The sequence below is a fragment of the Motacilla alba genome, chromosome 14, assembly GCF_015832195.1.
Source record: "Motacilla alba alba isolate MOTALB_02 chromosome 14, Motacilla_alba_V1.0_pri, whole genome shotgun sequence".
Lineage (NCBI taxonomy): Eukaryota > Metazoa > Chordata > Aves > Passeriformes > Motacillidae > Motacilla > Motacilla alba.
In genome coordinates, this window is record NC_052029.1 from 7,344,494 (window position 1) to 7,363,206 (window position 18,713).

The following is an 18,713-nucleotide window of genomic DNA, read 5'->3' on the forward strand; positions in this document are numbered from 1 at the left end:
TCAAATACTTCTTATATGGGCAGAGATCCCTTCCTTTTGAAAATGTTCTTGAGCCTGAATGCAGGTGGAAGGTTTCACAGAGTCCTTCCTCTTGAGCAGCAGTCAGAGAGCTGCTTCCACTTTACTGACCATATTATTTCAAGGATTAACATGTCCAACATCACTGCCCTCTCTCCTGGTGGCCTGCCCCTTATACACAGACTGAAAGTGGGTCAAGGACACATTGGAGAATTACAATTCTAATCAACGTTTGAGTCAAAAATCCAGAGCACTACTGGATATAGATGTCATTTGACACAGTAAATTACAGTCAATGTTTAAACAAATAAATAAAATGCCCGAGTGTGTAACTGAATTTCCTACTTTAGCACAGATAGGCCACGAGCAGAGTGAATTTCTAATTAAGAGAGAATTGCTATGGTAACCAGAGGTGGTCACAGATAATTGGGTGTGAAACCCCATGAGGCTTCATGACAGAGGTGTCCGCATATATTATCCAGCACACTTTCTGTTTCTTAAATAGAGCTACATTGTCAGGTCAAACAATATTTTTTGTATTTTAGGTGCCTTCTTTTTGAGCAACCAAAGTGCAGCTTGTAAGGGGTCTCTGGTCTTTACATGCTATCAGAACAGTCCATGTGCAAAGACAAACTGGAGTGAGGATTCTCAGCCTTAACTTACTCTCAGTGGTGGGTTAGAAGGAGGTCTTTGACTCTGTGTTTGCTATGGGACAGAGAAGGGAGATGGCTGCCTGTATTGGCAAAGCAGAGCAATCAGGGACAAAGGAACACTGCTCCTCACAATGGGACTGTGCACACTGTCCGGCCCCATGATTGTCTTGATACTGCATTGTCTTAGTTAAAATAATTATTATTTAAAGCTGGTATTTTGTTATCACAATTCACAGGAGAGCAAAGGGATAATCAGAAAAACTGAATTATTCTGTTCAACCCAGACCAGTCAGCTCAGAGCAGAGGGGATGCTTAAAACTCACATTACATCAGCACAGTAACACCTGCATCAGCAACCAATTGTGATTAAACAAATTTACTTAAATTTACCAACTCAAGCACTTTCTTTTAGATAGTTTTGATTGTTATTTTAGCTAATTAGATATTCATTATCTATGTAATAAATTGTATATTATCTGTGTAATTAACCTTGATGAAGATTAAAGGAAAATCTCATTATTTGAAATTGTTGTTCTGGCACAAGAATTCTAAGATTTGTATTTAAATCCATTCTTGAACATGTAGATGTGAATGAAAGGTCAGCTCTTTGCTTTGCAAATCCCCATTTCTCTGTACCAGCTCTACTTAAAGGCCACAGAGCTACTTCAGTGCATCCAATATTCTTCTGGTCTGGAGGTTTGGAGGAACCGTGTGAATTCTCAGGACAGGATGAATTCAGAAATGGGTAGGATAAATAAATCAACTCCTGCAGATTTCCACTACTGCTGCAACTCAGAGAAGTTTTGAAACTCACTTCTTTTGAGACCTTCAGCATCTTTTAATTTCTCGTGTATTGATGGTGGCTCTCAAGGTGCATTGGTGCATTGCATTTGACAGCTTCTCTGTAACCAAGGAGTCAATTAACAAAACTTAACACATTTTCATGTCCCTGTTATCAGCAAAAGCAAGATCATACCTGCTCTGCATCTTTGAATGAGGCAGTGGGTTATTAGTCTCTCTGCATATCTGAAAAGGCTGCTCAGCCACTCTGAAGGTGCAATCTGTAAACACAGTAGGGCATTAAAGCCATCAGGAATTATCTGACAGAAAAATTATCAAAGGTGGTCAGAGCTCTTAGTCTGCACTGATAGTGCCAATCTAGCTGTGTTCTGCTGTTTCTGCATGTCTAGATTTCCCATTAATTACACCTCAGCAGGAGTTCTGCATGCAGCAGTGTGGTCAAAGACATTTTCAATCCCTAAGGAGAAGCAGACTATCATAGTGAACCCTCTGTCACACAGGCGGAGAACCCTGCCCATGCTGATTAAGTACAGCAGTTGACAGCAGATGTTATTTGTTAATTACTGACATATCCAAAGGGTCCTATGGCTTGACAGACTTGGTAACAGATCCATTACCCACTTTGTTTTAGCTCATTATGGAACACATGGTGGCAGTTTGATGTAGTACAATTTTAAACATTTTTTAATGTATTCCTACACTGAATTCCTCACTCACTTTTTCCATTGCTTCTTGATGGGTCAGAACATGTGCTTTCTTTTATTTTCCTTTTTTCTAGCATACAATTACCTTGTATTTTCAACTGCTCAGAGGTACTGATGAGGCACTGATGTATCTCATCTGCCAATTCACTTTTTTTCACCTTTGAAAAATATCAACCAGATGGTTTCCAAAAATTAAAATTATATCTAATGCATTGTTTGAAATTAAAGTGCCACTGCAAAAATGCCTCTCATGTTTTTTACTGCTTGAAGCCCATTGTATCACTTTGGGTGCACAAAGACCTGTGTGTTCCATCACTGTATTAGACAAAAGCCCACTGAGAATTTGAGCTGCTTCAAGACAAAGCTGAGTGAGTAGCTGAATTGTATGCTACAAAGTATTAGCGTGTATCTAAAGCTCAGATCTGAAAAGCAGATCCTTCAAACTGCTCAGCGGCTCAAATATAAAGGACATTATTTTTTTATTTAGTCTTACAGTTAAGAAATACACTTGCTTGTGTACTCCAGTGGAAACAAGGTATATTTCCAATGACAGACATCTGAGGTGTTACGTGCTTTGATTTGTGGCTAGAAGTTAAGCTAGAATGTAGCTATAGTTAAGCTAGAATGTTACTTAACTATATTAAATTGCATTTTCTACTTCTCTATAAACTTCTCTTCCCCCTTTGGAAGGCACTTGAAAATTTTCTTAGGAACAGCATGGCCAGCAGCACCAGGGCAGCGACTGTCCCCCTGTCCCAGGCACTGCTGAGGCCACATCTCAAGTCCTGTCTCCAGTTCTGGGCCCCTCATGACAAGAACTGGACATGGAGGTGCTGGGTCATGTCCAGAGAAAGAAGCAGAGCTGGGGAGGAGCTGGAGCACCAGGGGCAGCTGAGGGAACTGGGGGAGCTCAGCCTGCAGAAAAGGAGGCTCAGGAGGGACCTTCTCACTCTCCCCAGCTACCTGGAAGGAGGGTGCAGCCAGGTGGGGGTTGTCTTCCCCAGTAAAAGAAGGAGGGGAAATGGCCTCAAGTTGTCCCAAGGAAGATTTAGATTGGATATTAGGAATAATTGCTTCACCAAAAGGGTTGTCAAGTCCTGGCACAGCTGCCCAGGGAAGGGGCAGACTCACCATTCCTGGAGGGATTTAAAAGTTGTGTGTAGGTGATGGCTTGAGAAGGCTGCCCTAGAACAGAGACTAGACAGAGTTAAAGAATAACGTAGGGATTTATTAGAAGGCCTCAATGGATCCACCTTGGGCACTACAAGAGCCCAGCCAGGGCTACACCCAAGGTAAACCCAAAATGGTCACAAAATGAACAGCCAGTCACGAGGTCTCTCACTTTAATAAGTTCTGCTCCATTTGCACATTGGAGCTAATTGTCCAATTTAGCTTTAGCCCATGCAGTCCCATCCTTCTTGTTTGTCTCTCTTCAGTTCATGTTGTTTGTGCTCTTGGGCCTGAAATTTGGATTGGTTGTCCTTGGTCCCAAACTAGAAAAGGAATTGCTTTGTCTGCCTACTCTGTGAAGAGAGCTTACCAACATTTAATACGAAGCTCAGAACTACACACTAAAGCAGCACAGAATCTGGAAAATAAAAAAGCTAAAACTTATGGCACTTAGGGACATGGGGTAATGAGGGACCTGGCAGTGCTGGGAGAACAGTTGGATTTGATGATCTTAGAGGTGTTTTTCAACCTGAATGATTCAATGATTCTATATAAAATTGGGAATGTTAATAAACATAATTTAATTTCCAACTAGAAACTAAAATATAGAAACTGTCAGTGTAATTGGCACATGTTGAAGCATCTTCCTTGATGGATGATTTGAAAAAATAGGGATTTGATGGATGACTTGAAAAAATAGGGAATAAAATTAAGAAAAAGCTAAATACTTACAAAATTTAGGCATTTAAAATTAGTATTAACCTGATTAAATCATTTCTTGCTATATTCACTTAACATGTAAATATTTTTCAGAGGTTGAAGCTATGCAAGAGCAATATGAAATCTATTTTGTAACAGCAATAATTCCCAAAGAAAGGCATTGTTTTTGACAGCTCTGGCATATGTTAGTTGGAATTATTAAAAACAGGCTTTTGTCATGCAAAGTTGCACAGAATATTCAGAGTTGGAAGGAACCCACAGGGATCATGGAGTCCACAGGGATCATGGAGTCCAACTCTGAAGCGAATGGCCCATAGAGGGATCAAGCCCATGAAAAGTCGATGGTGTAGAACTCACACTGAGTAAAACAAACCCTTGATGTACCTCAGCTGATTTTGAACAACAGGCAGCACCAGGAATAAAATTCACCATGAAAATATTTTTAATAGCAAAATGGAGTAGTTAAAATCAGAGCTGAAGCCCTATGCAAGGGTGAATTTTTAAGACATGAATTCTAGAAAACTGGGGAAGGGCAGATCTTTTAGTGACGCAATGTAGAATCCAAAAATATCACAAACTCAACACAAGCAGGTGTAAAAAGTGAATCTCCAAGCATTCAAAGAGCTTCCCACAGAAAGACCAAGCCTGAGGTGCCACAGGCTCAGTATTTTTAACAAAGTGCAGGTGCAGAGGCTCACCCAGAGCACAAGAGTTTGCCCAGCACCAAGCTCTGAAGGCAGGACATCTGTTAATGAGGGGCTCATGTGACTGCATCTGAGTAAGGCTAGAAGGTGCCATTAAAAATAAAGACATTTAGCAATGACAGTGTATGACATAAGGTATATGCACTTGCTGAGCATCTCTAAAATACTGGGAAATGAGGAAATGTTGGAAATAGCATGGATATTGTTGAATTGAATAAAAAAAAGTAAGTTATCACCATGGTTCTTAGAAATTTCCCATAATAAAAGCTTGCTGTCCCAGTGCAGGTCAAAAAATGGCAAGAATAATTCAGAAAATAGGCATCACACACACACAATCTGCATGATAATTTTCTAGAACAAAATCAAGCACGACTTGCAATATATCGAAATGTCAGCTATCTATTTTAATTTTGGGAATACAGTAAGTTCACTCACAATACTGAAAAGGTCATTCAGAAAGACTGAAGTGCAGTAGCAAAAATCTTACTCTAAACATTATCTTTAAAATATCTTTGCTCTTTCTTCTGACAGATTGTTTGTACAAAGCATTTTCCTTATTTCCTTAAAATTTTTAGGGAAAAAAAAAAAAAAAAGCAGCACTAAATCCTCTAGAGGTCCTTTCCTGAAAAGAAAAACTTTAAACTCTGTAGGCCCACGTAGAAATACCAAGCTGTTACAATTTTCCAAATACAGCCTGAAGCTTTGCCTGGATGCACAGAAAGATCAGTAGTCCCTTCAAATGATCTTGTTCGTCCCAGGATTTTAGAGCTGGCAACTAAGCAGCAGCAGCCCAGCAGCTGGACAAGGCAGTGGAATCAGCACATAAAGGGTTGCAGCATCAACCCTGTGCTTTCCAGCCTTCTCCAGCCAGGGCTGGCAATCTGCTTGTCCCTCCCCTAATGATCAGATTTTGCCCTTCCCATGCAGTCCCAAGGCTCAGAGTGCTGGTGGGCAGGAATTAAAGCTCAAGGGGCCAAGAAACTCCCAGGAACAGACACTTCTGCAGGGAGATCTCCAGTCCATACACTCCCCATCAACAGCCTGGGGCTATTTGTGCTCTAGTACCTCCAGCAGACAGAAAAGGAAAAAAAACCCTTTGCCTGAAACTATTAATTTAAAATTTACAGCATAATTTTGCTTTGTGATCTTAAGTAACTGAGATATGAAAAGCAAAAGCAAAATCCTAAGGACTGCCAAGACTAATTAAAAGTTCTGTCATCTAGCTTCCATAATGACACCTAACCTGCTACAAGTTTTGAAAGATGGAGATAAACATCACTGTGAATTTTACAATAAGTGTCTGACTTTTTTTAACGTTAAGAGTTCAACTAATTAGATTGCTCTAGAATGGCAGTGGCTTGAAGAATTGTAATTGAAGTAACCAGCAGGTTATTCTGTGAGTATGAGGAATCTATCAACACTTTATTTTTGTTAAACTACAGCTTTGTCTGGTGAAAATTGATTAAATGCATATAATGCTTCCTTTCTAAAACCTCCTTTTTCACATGATATGGAAGCATCCAGTTATGAACTGGATATGAATGTGCCAGTTATGACACAGTGATGAACTGGATCAGAACTGCCAACTGTATCATGGTGCAATAAAAGGAAATAAAACATTCAGATGTGGACTCTGAATGTAAAAAAGCCAAACCCCACAAATGTGGTGGCATTGCCTGGCATTGTTTGCCTTCCTGTTTGAGTGATTTATCTAATGTGATTATAAACTGAAATGTTTGAGATGATTTTCAATAAATACTACTTCTCATGTGAAGAAACAAGATTTTAACAAAGTCTGTTATGTACATACATCATTCTAGAAACACATAGAAAAAATGAACATAAATCAAAGAAGCAATTACAAAACAGTTGAATAGGACAAATAGGAGGTAGAAACACTCTACTTCAAAGAAAAGATGGTATTTTTATTTTCTTCTTGGTAAAGTAGCATATTTTAACCCGGTTACAATAAAATTACCACAGGATATTAAAAAAAAACAACAAGAAAGTATTTAGAAAATTTTATATACATACATTTGCTTAAAAATTCTATTATGTAAACATTAGCATAGCAAGTTAAAATAATATTACAGTTTATTAATACTTATGTGAATATTGTACATATATATGCTCAATTAATATATTTTCTACAGTTTAATAGTAACAACAAAAAAAATCTCTCCCCTAAGTCAAGAAGGAAATTCAACTTCTTCAGTTGCCAACAGGTTTGGTCCTACATCCAAGACACTGAGTTCTTCATCTCACTGTTAACTAAGAAGGTAAAGCACAGCCTTTCAGAGCTGTATTTTCAACCACACTTACATTTTTATAATGTTTAGTGTCTTAAATGATTAATATTTTAAAAACCCACTTCTCACAGTTTAACTACTGTCATGGCATGGGGATGGTTTCTGAAAGAACTCATTCCCCTACAGGGAAGTGAAATAAATTCTGTTTTGATGTGATAAAAAAAATTGGTTTTTTTTTAAGTCCGGTTATTTGCAGCAATTTGTAAATTTGGAAAAGTCATTCCTTTCTAAACATTTCAGTGCTGTTGTCTAGAATAAATTCATGCCATTATGAATGAAAAACTAAGCCATCAATATTGATTAGAAGTATGCTCTCATAATTTTTGTAGAAGGATAAATAATCTAAGTTCTCTATAACTGGATCATAAAAGTACAGTTAGTGTAGAGTGAGACATACATTGAAATGTACAATGTCACACCACTGTAGAACAAGTGGTTTATCTTCCATTCAAAATGTGAAACACAAGCAGGTTAATCAATATTTTAAAATACATTTTGTATTTCATATAGATATTTTCCTAGAGTAAAATGTTTTTTGAATACAGAATGCTATGAAACTTCCAAACTTCCAAAATAATAATCAAGTTAATATTCCATGTGATGCAGGGTGCTGACTGAAATACCCCAACCTATAGAAAATGAAGGAGGGAAATCTTTACTTTCTTGAATTGTTTAATTACTTTCACAGAAGTGACTCAAGATCCAATTCAGAAGCATTACTGTTATTTCCAAGGAGAAAAATGTGTTTGTGTGTGGAACAGGTTTCTTTTCATATATGCAGAGTTCCAGCTGGAAGAGCCCAAGGCTGGTTCCAAGATTTGCCAGGTTGTATAGCAGCAGAATTTGGTAAAAGAGTTTTTGGTTTTTTTTTCTTTTAAACAGCTGTTCCACAGGTTTCTCACTGTAATTTCAAGCAGGTAACTGTATTTCTATCCACAGGTATATATTATCTGTTCCCAGAATTCCAAGACATAGGATGAAAAATGTTTTGGAGTGGGGGGTTTCAACCTCTGAAATGGAACAAAACTTCTAGCAGATCTGAGATCCCTGCATTTTTTGAAAGAAAAACGATACCAATATCAGAAAGCACCAATTACTGATTCTGGTAACAAAATACCAGGTTCTTAATCATTAATATGTCCTGGCAGAAGCAGAATTCATTCACTGGGGATTCACCAAGTCTCATTTATTATTAGCTTGCTGCTCTGAGTCAGTCAACACCATTGTTAGTGGGTTTGTATTAATTAATTTGACAGCTACCATGTAGATATTACTCCATACAATAAAACATCACTGTTACAGAGAAACACCCCACCTTAGCAATGGGTCACAATTTTGAGCCAGTAATCTTTAATACCATTCTGTTCTTTCTCTGAATGCTTGTATTCATTCAATCACGATGGTTTATGACTTGCAGCAGATTCTGTAAGGTAGCATAATTTGATTACAACTATCACATCAACAATTTATTCCATTAAAAAGACTGGCTTTGAAATTATTATCTTCCTAAGAATATGTGACTTAATGGACATATCAATTTAAGCCTTTATAGCTACGTCAATATCCTGCCTCATATAAACCTTGGAGATTTATTACTATTATTATTATTGAGAACTTTGATTTAATTTGCAAAAGCCAAGTCAACACATTGCATTCTCCATAATGAATGAGAGAATCTCTAAATAAATGAGATTCTGGAAAACCACAGTCAGTCTGTGAATACTGATGGAGACATCTGCAAAAGCTGGAAGAGCTCTGCCTGCTCCGTGTTTCTTAGGGAAGGGCTCATGGTGGAGGTGACTGGACAGCAGCATTACAGTAGAAGTTGTGCCACTTTGTTTTACAGTTCATTTTGCACGGTCACTAAAGGATGCAGAGGAGAAGCCCTGATCTAAAGACAAAGCAGGAATGAAATGCTAACAAGACCACAGATTGCTCTACCAGCCAGGAACAGCTCCAGGGCCCAGCCTGTCCTGAGTCCTCATCCTGGGATTACAGCACTGGCCACTGGTGCCAGCAGGAAGGGTCAGTAATGAATGAATTAATAATTCATTAGTAATGAACCCAGCAGCTCATTGTGAGCCACCCACTGAGCACAGACAGGGGTTGAAGAGCTGTGAGTCAGCCAAAGGAAGTTCAGAGCTGTACAAAAACTGTAACTGCATGGAATGGGGTGAACAGGATAAGCTGATAAAATCATTTCACTGGCAGAATCATTGTTACAGGTATTTCACATCAATAATGCAACTACTTGGGATTCTTAATACCAGCTGGTCAACTTTCTTCAAGAGGCTTTGCTGGTTCTGGTGAATGAACAAAAGAGGTATTTGTAACAGATATACAGGATTCCAAGGCAGAGCCTTTCAGAATGTCTTGAGGTGGAAAAAATTTGGGCATTCCTGTCAGTAGGCACCTACTGGCACTCACGCAGGTACCTCCGTAGTCTTCTACATAACCAGGGGTTTAAAGTGGGAATGCCACCTTGTGAAGAAAGGCTTTCATTTGATATTTGCTGGGATTTTAGCAGAGCTGTTGAAAGGATTAGTGATGCACCCATGATGGTATCTTGTATCACCAAGTGAACACTGTTTGCAGACTGTCGTCTCAGCAGCTGATACACAGTTCAGCTAAAGTTAACAAAGAGCAATTTGTACCTGGTAAACAAGTTGAGTATCTTTATGTGATCTACATACATACTTTAAAAATTACAAGAAGCAAGATAATCAGGAACGAAATAATTTTAAGAGCCAAATGCAGATACAAAAAAGTCCTTTTAAACAGCTAAAAAGAAAGTCAGTCTGCAGTAAATGTAATTTCTTACCATTTGCAATTTGCTGAACAAGTACTTAATCTGTGAATTATTTCTTGAAAATGAATACAGCTTCATGTAACAGATACATCAGAAAGGTTTCCTCACAGTGTTTTCTTTCAAATTTACTTGCAATTCAGTGTTAGTATATGTGCCATATTCCTACTCACCAAGTCTCCACTTTCTGAAAAATGAATTAAAATTGTTTCAAAGTGGGACCATCGTTATAGCTACTTCTCTTCCCAACAAAGACAAGTTAAATCATCAGCACTGCATCAGGCTAAAGAGTCTGGAGAAGCTACTTAACTGCCAATCTACTCACTTTCCTTTCTTCTTAAGTGAGTGTCCCACTGTAACACAAAACACCAACAGTAATTAATTTGTTAATGAACACACAGCAGTGAGCTCCAGGCTGGCCTTTGGGCTTTTCTCTTTGTGGGGTAACTGGCATCTCGTACTGACTGGGAAGTATTGTTTCATTTCTGTGATGTGGTTTTACTTCGTGGTATTTCACCTACTGAAATTTCTGACCTGGAGAGTGAATCCCACTCCTCTCTGCCACCTTTTTCTGTTGAGTGCAATCTGGAAGTTCCATATTCCAGTGCTGGGAATCCAGCACGTGGGGCTCCAGCTCAGGCAGCGCTGGTGCCGCTCCCTGTGGGTAACAAAGCCTTTCTCACCTGAGAAACCACTGACCACTGACCTGCCTGAACAGCACTCACTGCTCACAGCTCTGCAGAACACAAGGTCCAGTTTGCTGCAACTTTAGTAAAGCACTGAGGTACAAAATCTGTGATTAATCATCAGCTTGTTTTTTCCTGGAGAATAATATAAGATGTGAAAATTTAATATAATGAATGGATAGTCAAATGACAAGATACATCAATTTAAGTAACGTTATCCAAAAAAACTTCTGAGAGGAACGATGTTCTTACATAAAGGAAAACTAGAACACGATTGACAAAAAATTTAAACATACACTGCTGAAACTTAATGAAGAGAAGAAGATAGCTAAAACATAATTAACTGCCTATGGCAGTGCAGCTAATGGATGCTGAACTGGATTCCAGTTAATCCATGTCAGGACTTCCATCACTTGTAACAATTCTTGTCAATTTTTTAGTTACTCTTACAGTAGTAGCATCACAAATTACTTTTCAATAAGAGGTGATGGGTAACAGGCACTTTCATTAGAGGCAATTTTTAAGTGTCACCATGTGAAGGGTATTACAAAATCAGATTAACAATTCCACACTGCCGTGTTAATGATGGACTGTTCTGTAACATAAGCAACAAATTAATAACAAAACATAATCCAAGACTTAAAAGCACTGTTTTGTACCACACTAATTTTGTGTATCCTTGTGGTGGTTTGTAGAAATGAATAATATTGCACCTGCCTTACAGCAAGACTGAAATTTCACTAAAAATAATTACATTCTCTGATTTTAAAGAATTACTTCCCACAGATGAATGCTATTGAGAATATCTATCTAGAAATGTACAAAAGCTATTTTTCCACCTGTAATGTTTTTCTCATCATCTACATTGTGAAGTTTTAAAAACCTTTGTGTGTCAGAGGTTGACAATAAAAAAAACCAAAACAACCCAGTCTTTCTATTTACAAAAGGTAATAAATTAGTGAGGTTCTTTTAAGCACATCCTTCTGACATATTAAGTAGTGATAATCATAAAGGTTCTTCTAAGGAGAAAAAAAATGTCTTGACATGAAGCCCACGTCTCTCTGGAACAGAAAACTGTACATGGAAAAGGGACAACATAATACAAACAAGGAATTCATTGTGACAGAAGGACTTCAGAGGAACAAAGGAGAATTTGTGCAGTGCAGCTTTACAAAACAAAGGAAACGCCGATCAGTTTGCTGAGCTCTCGTGAAGAGCCCTCCTATTCTTTGAGAAAGTGATTACTGCCTTCCAAAGCAGTTAATCAGGATATGACCCTTGGTAATGAATGTCTCTTTTCAGGATTTAAGTTGATGCAGCTGTAGTCTCTTCAGGAGCTTCAATTATAAATATAGGCTAGGAAGGAATCACAGAACAACTTAAAGCACGTGCTGCCCGTGGTGCCAGCTCCGGGAAGGGTCAGAGGTCCCCGCTCTGAGGCTCCAGGCTCCGCGGCTCCCGAGGGTGGCTGCGGGACAGTTTGGGGAAGCGGGTGCTCACTCTGGAGCGATTGCTTTTGCTCACTGGCTCTCCAGAGGGTGGGATATCACTAGGGAGACAAAAAATAAACACAGAACAGCTCATTTATGTTATATGTAAATTGTTGTGTAGTTACTTCCAACATGAAAAAAGCAGATGTTATGGGAGCCTGGCACATGACTGCGAAGTACAGCACACATCTTCAACACCACGGAATTGCATTCTTTCTACTGGTGTCTCAAGTGTGAATTACAAAATGGGCTCTTTCAGAAATGAGAACTAGTAGAACTTTCAATACTTTATGGAAGATTGCAAGTTACAGGATAAAAGCGGATCTCTATGAGTTGCAGACCAGAAATGGTGGGAAAAGCATTTTGAAGTGATAAAAGTACAAGCAAAATAGACGAGCTTGGATGATGCTCAATTAACAATCCTCTAATCATGGATGGATGTATCATTACATGATGAAGTACATTGGTAATACATCCCTGAATTCTTCAGTCTCTCCTGACCCACAACAGACTACAGTCTTACATGAATGAGCCTTTTGCAAAAGACTCTGAGAAGAAGTACATTAAGTTCAAAAACAAGCAGTAACAGAAAATTCCAGCTTACCTAGGTGATATTCAGGCTATAGACTCCTCGGAAAACTACAGTATAAAGGGATAGCATTGTACTTTTGCCATTCTTTTACAGATCTCCACATGGTTTTTAATTAAACTACTTACACACAGATCAATGAATAAAACCAAGTTTTGAATTTAGCAACTCAGCTAAGCAATAAAATTACACAGCATACAAAGCCAAGATTACTTTCCTAAGTGAAAAACCCCAACTTTATAAAACCTATCTTCAGACTGTGATAACAAGTCCAGAACGGAGAAAGTGCTCGTCTGCACTTCCAGCCATATTAAACAAACACAGATATATTTAAAAACCATCCCCAAAGTTCTCTGTGCAGTTTCTTTCTCACACACAGTCAGTCCCTCCAGCCAGAGCCACAGGCACACTCAGGCCCCACTGAGGCGCTGGGAGCACCCACAAGGGAGAGATGTCAGCAAAGCAAAAGCCTTTAACAGGTCCTGGGATTGACTGGGAAATTCTCTTGCAGGCAGCAGAGCACTTCTGCAAGGAAGGGCAGCTGTCCTGCCCTGCCACTGGCTTCAGAACTACAGTGCACACACAGCTGCCCCCACAAAGGGAAGAGACAAAAACAGTATGGAAAAGTTATGTTCAGTTCAGATGCTAGCAACAGAAAATAAAGTTTTGTGGGCTTTTTTAATGGCAGAGTATTTAACTGGTCTAAATTTCTAAGCAGAAAACTCTGGAATAGCTTTAGTTAAAATAATAAAGGATTTTCTTAAATCAAGATTCACCACATTCCTATTACAGTATTTAGTCTTCCAAGGTAACTAAGAAGTTCTTTGTGTGAAAAAATGCATAAAATACCTGCGGCATACATCCTCCTTTTCTTCAATAACCAGATTAATAAGTTAGATCTTTAATTCCTTATTTTCCTTGTCACTAAAATAAAAAGTCTAAAAATTAATTTAGCCTATGCTATTAATTCTTGGTAGCCAAGGATAATTGGACTTCCAACTGTGGCCCTATGATTTCTTACTCTGAAAATTCAGCAATGCTTTCTAAGTTGCTGTAGAGAATTCTGATCATGTGAATCCAATTTCAGCTGTGCTCATTACCATGGATTTCTTTTAGAAACATGAATATTATTACTCATAATTTTTATACTATTTATAAAACTGAGCAATGCAGTGTTGATACTGTAATGCTTGTAAAAGAGAGCATGTGACATTGACTTCAGAGGGTTGTGATTTTAAGATATGTATTTTTCAGAACATGTAAACATAAAATAATCTAAATATCAAACACATAATGGAATAAAATTAAATGTTCACCTCATTGGGCTTTGCTCAATCTAAAATAGGTTAATTCACCAGCACGATGGCCACTGCTGACAGAGCTTTGGCTGTGTGAGGCACACGGGGATCCCTGGCAGGTACAAGGGGGTTTACCTTGCAGCAGAAAGCACCAGTGGAGTGCAATTACTGTAATTTGGTGATTGCTTCATGGAAAGCACATTTTAATGCACAAGCTCCTCCTGCTGGCATGTCCCCAAAACGACATCAGTGCCAGCCCAATGGAGCAAAGCTATTCAGAGGGAAAAGGGCAAAAGGGGCAAGAGGAGTTCCCCTAAAATGAAGAGAGATGAATTAATTTCAGTCTGGCAGGGCTGAGGTAATCAGGTCATTTAGGGTAATTACGTGAACACCAATGTCTGTGAGCAAAGGACAGAAACTGCAAGTAATTCTGCTAATTTAAATGCTGCTACTCCACAACATGATAAATCTAATAACTAAATTAGAGATTAATTTATCTTAAATGTCTTAGCTAATTTTTATAATGACAATCTAAGACACATCATTATCTAATGTAGGTTTACAGAAACCAATGTATATCTGAGGAATTACAGCTTCATGCATCCAGCATGAAAAGAAAACTGGAGCTGAAATTTAATTGATCAACTTCCATGGAAACAGATGTTCTACAAGGAAAAAGTTTCAAGTATTAAAAGAGTCATAAATTTAAGAGTCTTTCAGCCCCCTTTTCATCCTCCCTTTTTCCAAACCTGATGGGAGAACCACCCATCTCACTTGCCTGCTTCAGCTCTGGCTTTCTTGCCAAAATGACCAACCCAAAACACATGGTAAGCAAGTAGGAGGGAAAGAGTCATCTCCCCTCTGTTCTGTCTCTTGTTATTAGATTTAATAATTTAGTTCTGGCCTAGAGGTAGAACAATACCTACACAGTCTCTGGCACTAACCAAGACACTTTCTAAATGTATTGACAGTTCAACTGGTCAAATATTCCATGAACTCTTGGGCAGAAGCATGAAGACCTTAAAATGGTTCTATCTGTACTTCTGGCAAATGCACATGAAGATGCAATTGAGAAAAATCTTTTTGCCACCCAGCGTTCAGGATGAAGGAAGAATAAGCCATTACTTACAAGGTTTGCAGATCCTCTCATTTGTCACACTCAGTAAAAAGAGTCCCTAGGTTAGTTTGGGGTGCTGAGTTAGGGCTCACCTCTAGTTGACTGCTTTACTCAGATTAAAATACCTAAATCTAAACCAGGGAGTAGCTGTGCTGCAGTAACTCTCCCAGCCCTACTTCCCCAAGTCCCTGAGGTAAATTCACAATTCATCTAAGCCTACACCTGTTCGGCTTTAATAAAACATTCTGCTTTTCATTCTGTTCCTTCTGAGCCACAGAAGCCTTAGCAGATCCAGCAGAGAGGCTTGCCAGGCACTGCCCTGTTCAGCAGTGGAATGTCCACCTATTAAAGGCTCAAGTTCTTTTCTACATTCTCACCTTGGCCCATTCTGAAGAAAAAAACAACCTGCTGAGGCAATCAATTCCTCCTTCCCACCGGGTCATTGTTCAGCTTTTAAGCATTCCTGATTGATCTGCCCAGCGTTTGTTTGGCAAACGATTCAGTTTCATTGATTTTGTCTTGGTGTCAAGTTCTGCCTGAGGTGCATCTATAGAAAATAGCTTGAAATAACCGGTCCTTTTCATCAACTGCTGCTTTATTCATACCTTTGATTTACTGCTCTCCCTGTAGCCAAATGCAAACTGTGTTTTGTGGGGTTTTCTTTACATCCTCAGTACATTAAACTGCAGCATTCTCTTGGCTGATGTTTTGAGTGTTTACATGAAGAAATTTATTTCCCATCTCAATGCCTATTCTTCAGGATAGAATTAGAGGGAGAAGGTTCTGATAAAAATAGTATAACATATCTGCAATTGGAAATACTTTTGTATCAGCCAGAGATCAGAGAGCAGAATAAGCACATCTTGGGGGTGCAGCAAAGCTCAGGATCAGGCATTTGGTGTATCTATCTATAGATCCATCTCACACGTAAATGCCTCTCTGGAGACATTCATAATTCTAGTTTTACTTCATTTATGTTAAACACCTCATGAAAAAAGGCATTCACTGCCAGGTAAATCTGGTGACTTTTGCCAGCTTCTTGTGTTATTAATTCTTTGTAAGTCATTATAATAATCTAATTCTGGTAATAACCTCAACACTTAATGTGGTGCTCAGGCAGGCAGCTCCTCAAAAAGGTCCCATTAAGCAATGCCCATATCAGGAGATCCTTATTAGACAATTGAGAACTAATTCTGACTTGACAGTGCAACCTATCTCAGCACCTTCTGCCAATTAAAATCAGATAAGACACCTGTTTAGTGGCATTAGTAACTAAGATTCTGAATTCACCAAATCATTTCACATACTGTATTAACTCCTGCTTTGCAGTCAACTGGGTAAAATCCTAGTTTCCAGTTGGTGAAGTCTAAAAATAATTGGACTCACATTTTCTGCCCCTGCTCCCAATTTTGTAGAAATTAAATATAATTATTAATGAGAAACCGTGATCTCCATTTATTAATATAAATGTCTGATTTGGATGTTTAAAGAGTGAGTTATTAACAGAAGATATAGAAAGACAATCCCTCTATAGCACACTTCAACACTGAAAATCATGAAGACACTATTAGAGCAAAGTTGTCAGGTTACAAACTGAATAATCATTTCCCATCAAGATTAGATCTGAAATGAAATTTCAAGAAATGAAAAGCATTAATTCTAATACTCTGTCCAACCATTTGGTAATGTACAGCTCCTTCTACTTCCACATACACACCTCTACACTCAGGACGTATTTGATCTCTTCTTGCAGTGAAATAATGACACATAATCTTGTTTCCATTTGTTACAATTCAAATTACCCTGACTTGAACATTCACATGCTACAATTCAGTTTCCATAACAGCATGAAGACTTTCTTCATCAACATCTGCACTGTTATTTGCATTTTTCTGTAAACCATGACACTGTACATGACTCTGAGGACACAACATTTTCCCCCACTAACTTCATTTTGAAATTGGCATACCGAGTATCTGTATCCTGTATCTAATAGTTCTGTAACTGAATAATATCTGTGTACACACTCTTTCACTCAGGAAAGGCTCAGAACCCTGCAAAGGTGACCTTTCACCAGTTTCCATCTAAGCAATACTTAATGCTCATTCCTTGGCTTTCCACTGCACAATTGGGAATGCATTTGGAATGGTTACTCCCCAGGTTTTGTGATGCCCCAGAGAGAATAAGGCAATGCATGAACACTGCGCTCTGGCAAATGACCCTTGCCCAGCTAACTAGGAAGACAGAGACCACTACACACATATTTATTTATTCCTTATATATCTGGTTTTTGTATTCCTGTGTTTGTTGAAAGGCAGGAAGTTTGGCTGTTCCATCCATTTCCATCTGGAAATCACCAACATTCAGCTCTACTCATTCTCCCCCTGTCCGGGGTGGCTCTGTGTGAGCAGCACATCCACCACCCTCAGCAAAAGGGGATGCCATGAACAGGTGGTTCAGAAGCACAACACGATCCAAGGTTGTTTATGAAATAACAAATGGTCAGATTTGCTTTCAGCAGAACAGTGCTCAGTTCCTGGATTTGGGTTTTCCTGCTAGTAATTATCTTTAAGAAAAGCACAGACAGCTAGAATACATAGTTACTGAAAACAATGAAGAAACTGAAGACAGAAGATGTGTATTAGGATTCACAATGCATCATATACATGAAAATAAACTCAAACTTTTGTTTGGCAAGTAGCAATTTCCACATGTTGAGGCAGCAGTGCATGACTGCAACCAGCCAGGCGCTTCCTCCCCCATATTCACAAACAGTTTGCACACAATGGTTTTGACATGGAGGGCAGACAAATTTAATTACCAAATTAGTTTTTAAACAGCATACAATCAATACAATTGGCATTGGGCATAACAACAGAGTTTACAGCAAATGCTTTCTCAGGCACCAGGACACCAGTAAAGCCAGTGAAGCCGGTAAAAAGAGTAAAGTATGAACACCCCTGAGCTCTCCACATCGAGTTTACACAACACAAAAAATGCAAATAATTAATCATGTTCCATGCCAAGCACTGGGGAAAGGAAAAAAAAAAAAGGTTTATCATCTCCTCCAAGAGCACAGAGAGAAGAGAGAAAAAATCTGAAAGCTTAAAATATTTCTTCTTATCTGTTCATCCCTATCATTTACCTGATCCTGAGCTCACTAATGTACTGAGACTAATGGCAGTAAAGAACTTGGTGCATATTCCTGCCTTACTTTACCACATCAGACTTTCAGCCTTCAACACCCCCGAATTTCAGCACCTGGGAAGAGCAGCAGTTCCCAGTCTCCTGTTTTTCCATGGGCTCAGGAGCAAACAGCTCCTGGTGCTTCAGCCCTGACTGGGCCATGGCCCTGCTGGGTCTGTGTCCCTGCTGAGGGGCTCTGTCCCTCCACTCTCCCTGACTCTTTGATTCAAATTCAGCCAGGCAGGAATATCTGCCCCAAAGCACTGGCAGGTGCAGCTTTCAGTGAGTTTAAAGAGTCTCCAAAGGAATAATGTACTTTTTGCTTGGGTTTTGCCAGTGAACCGCCCATCATAAAAACCTGCACAATTACCATCATTCTTTTATTTTTAAGGACAAGCCCCTTCTTTTAAAATTACCATGGAAGCAAATGGAACGATAGAGAAAAGTTGTGATCAAAACACG

The 18,713-nt window shown here is 38.9% G+C and overlaps 1 protein-coding gene across 2 annotated transcripts in view; it reads right to left on the reverse strand.

Annotated features, from left to right (window-relative positions):
• Positions 1-6,674: 6,674 nt before the first annotated feature.
• SNX29 (sorting nexin 29) overlaps positions 6,675-18,713 on the reverse strand; it is a 102,971-nt gene continuing 90,932 nt past the window's right edge. The window contains exons 21-22 of one of the 2 annotated variants that reach the window (XM_038150823.1): positions 12,666-12,700; positions 12,037-12,120 (exon numbers count right to left, since the gene is read on the reverse strand). In XM_038150823.1, coding sequence (XP_038006751.1) covers positions 12,682-12,700 — 19 coding nt within the window. In that variant the 3' untranslated portion in view covers positions 12,037-12,120; positions 12,666-12,681. Of the gene's footprint in view, positions 12,121-12,665; positions 12,701-18,713 lie in introns of both variants that reach the window. The other variant, XM_038150822.1, reaches the window with a different exon arrangement.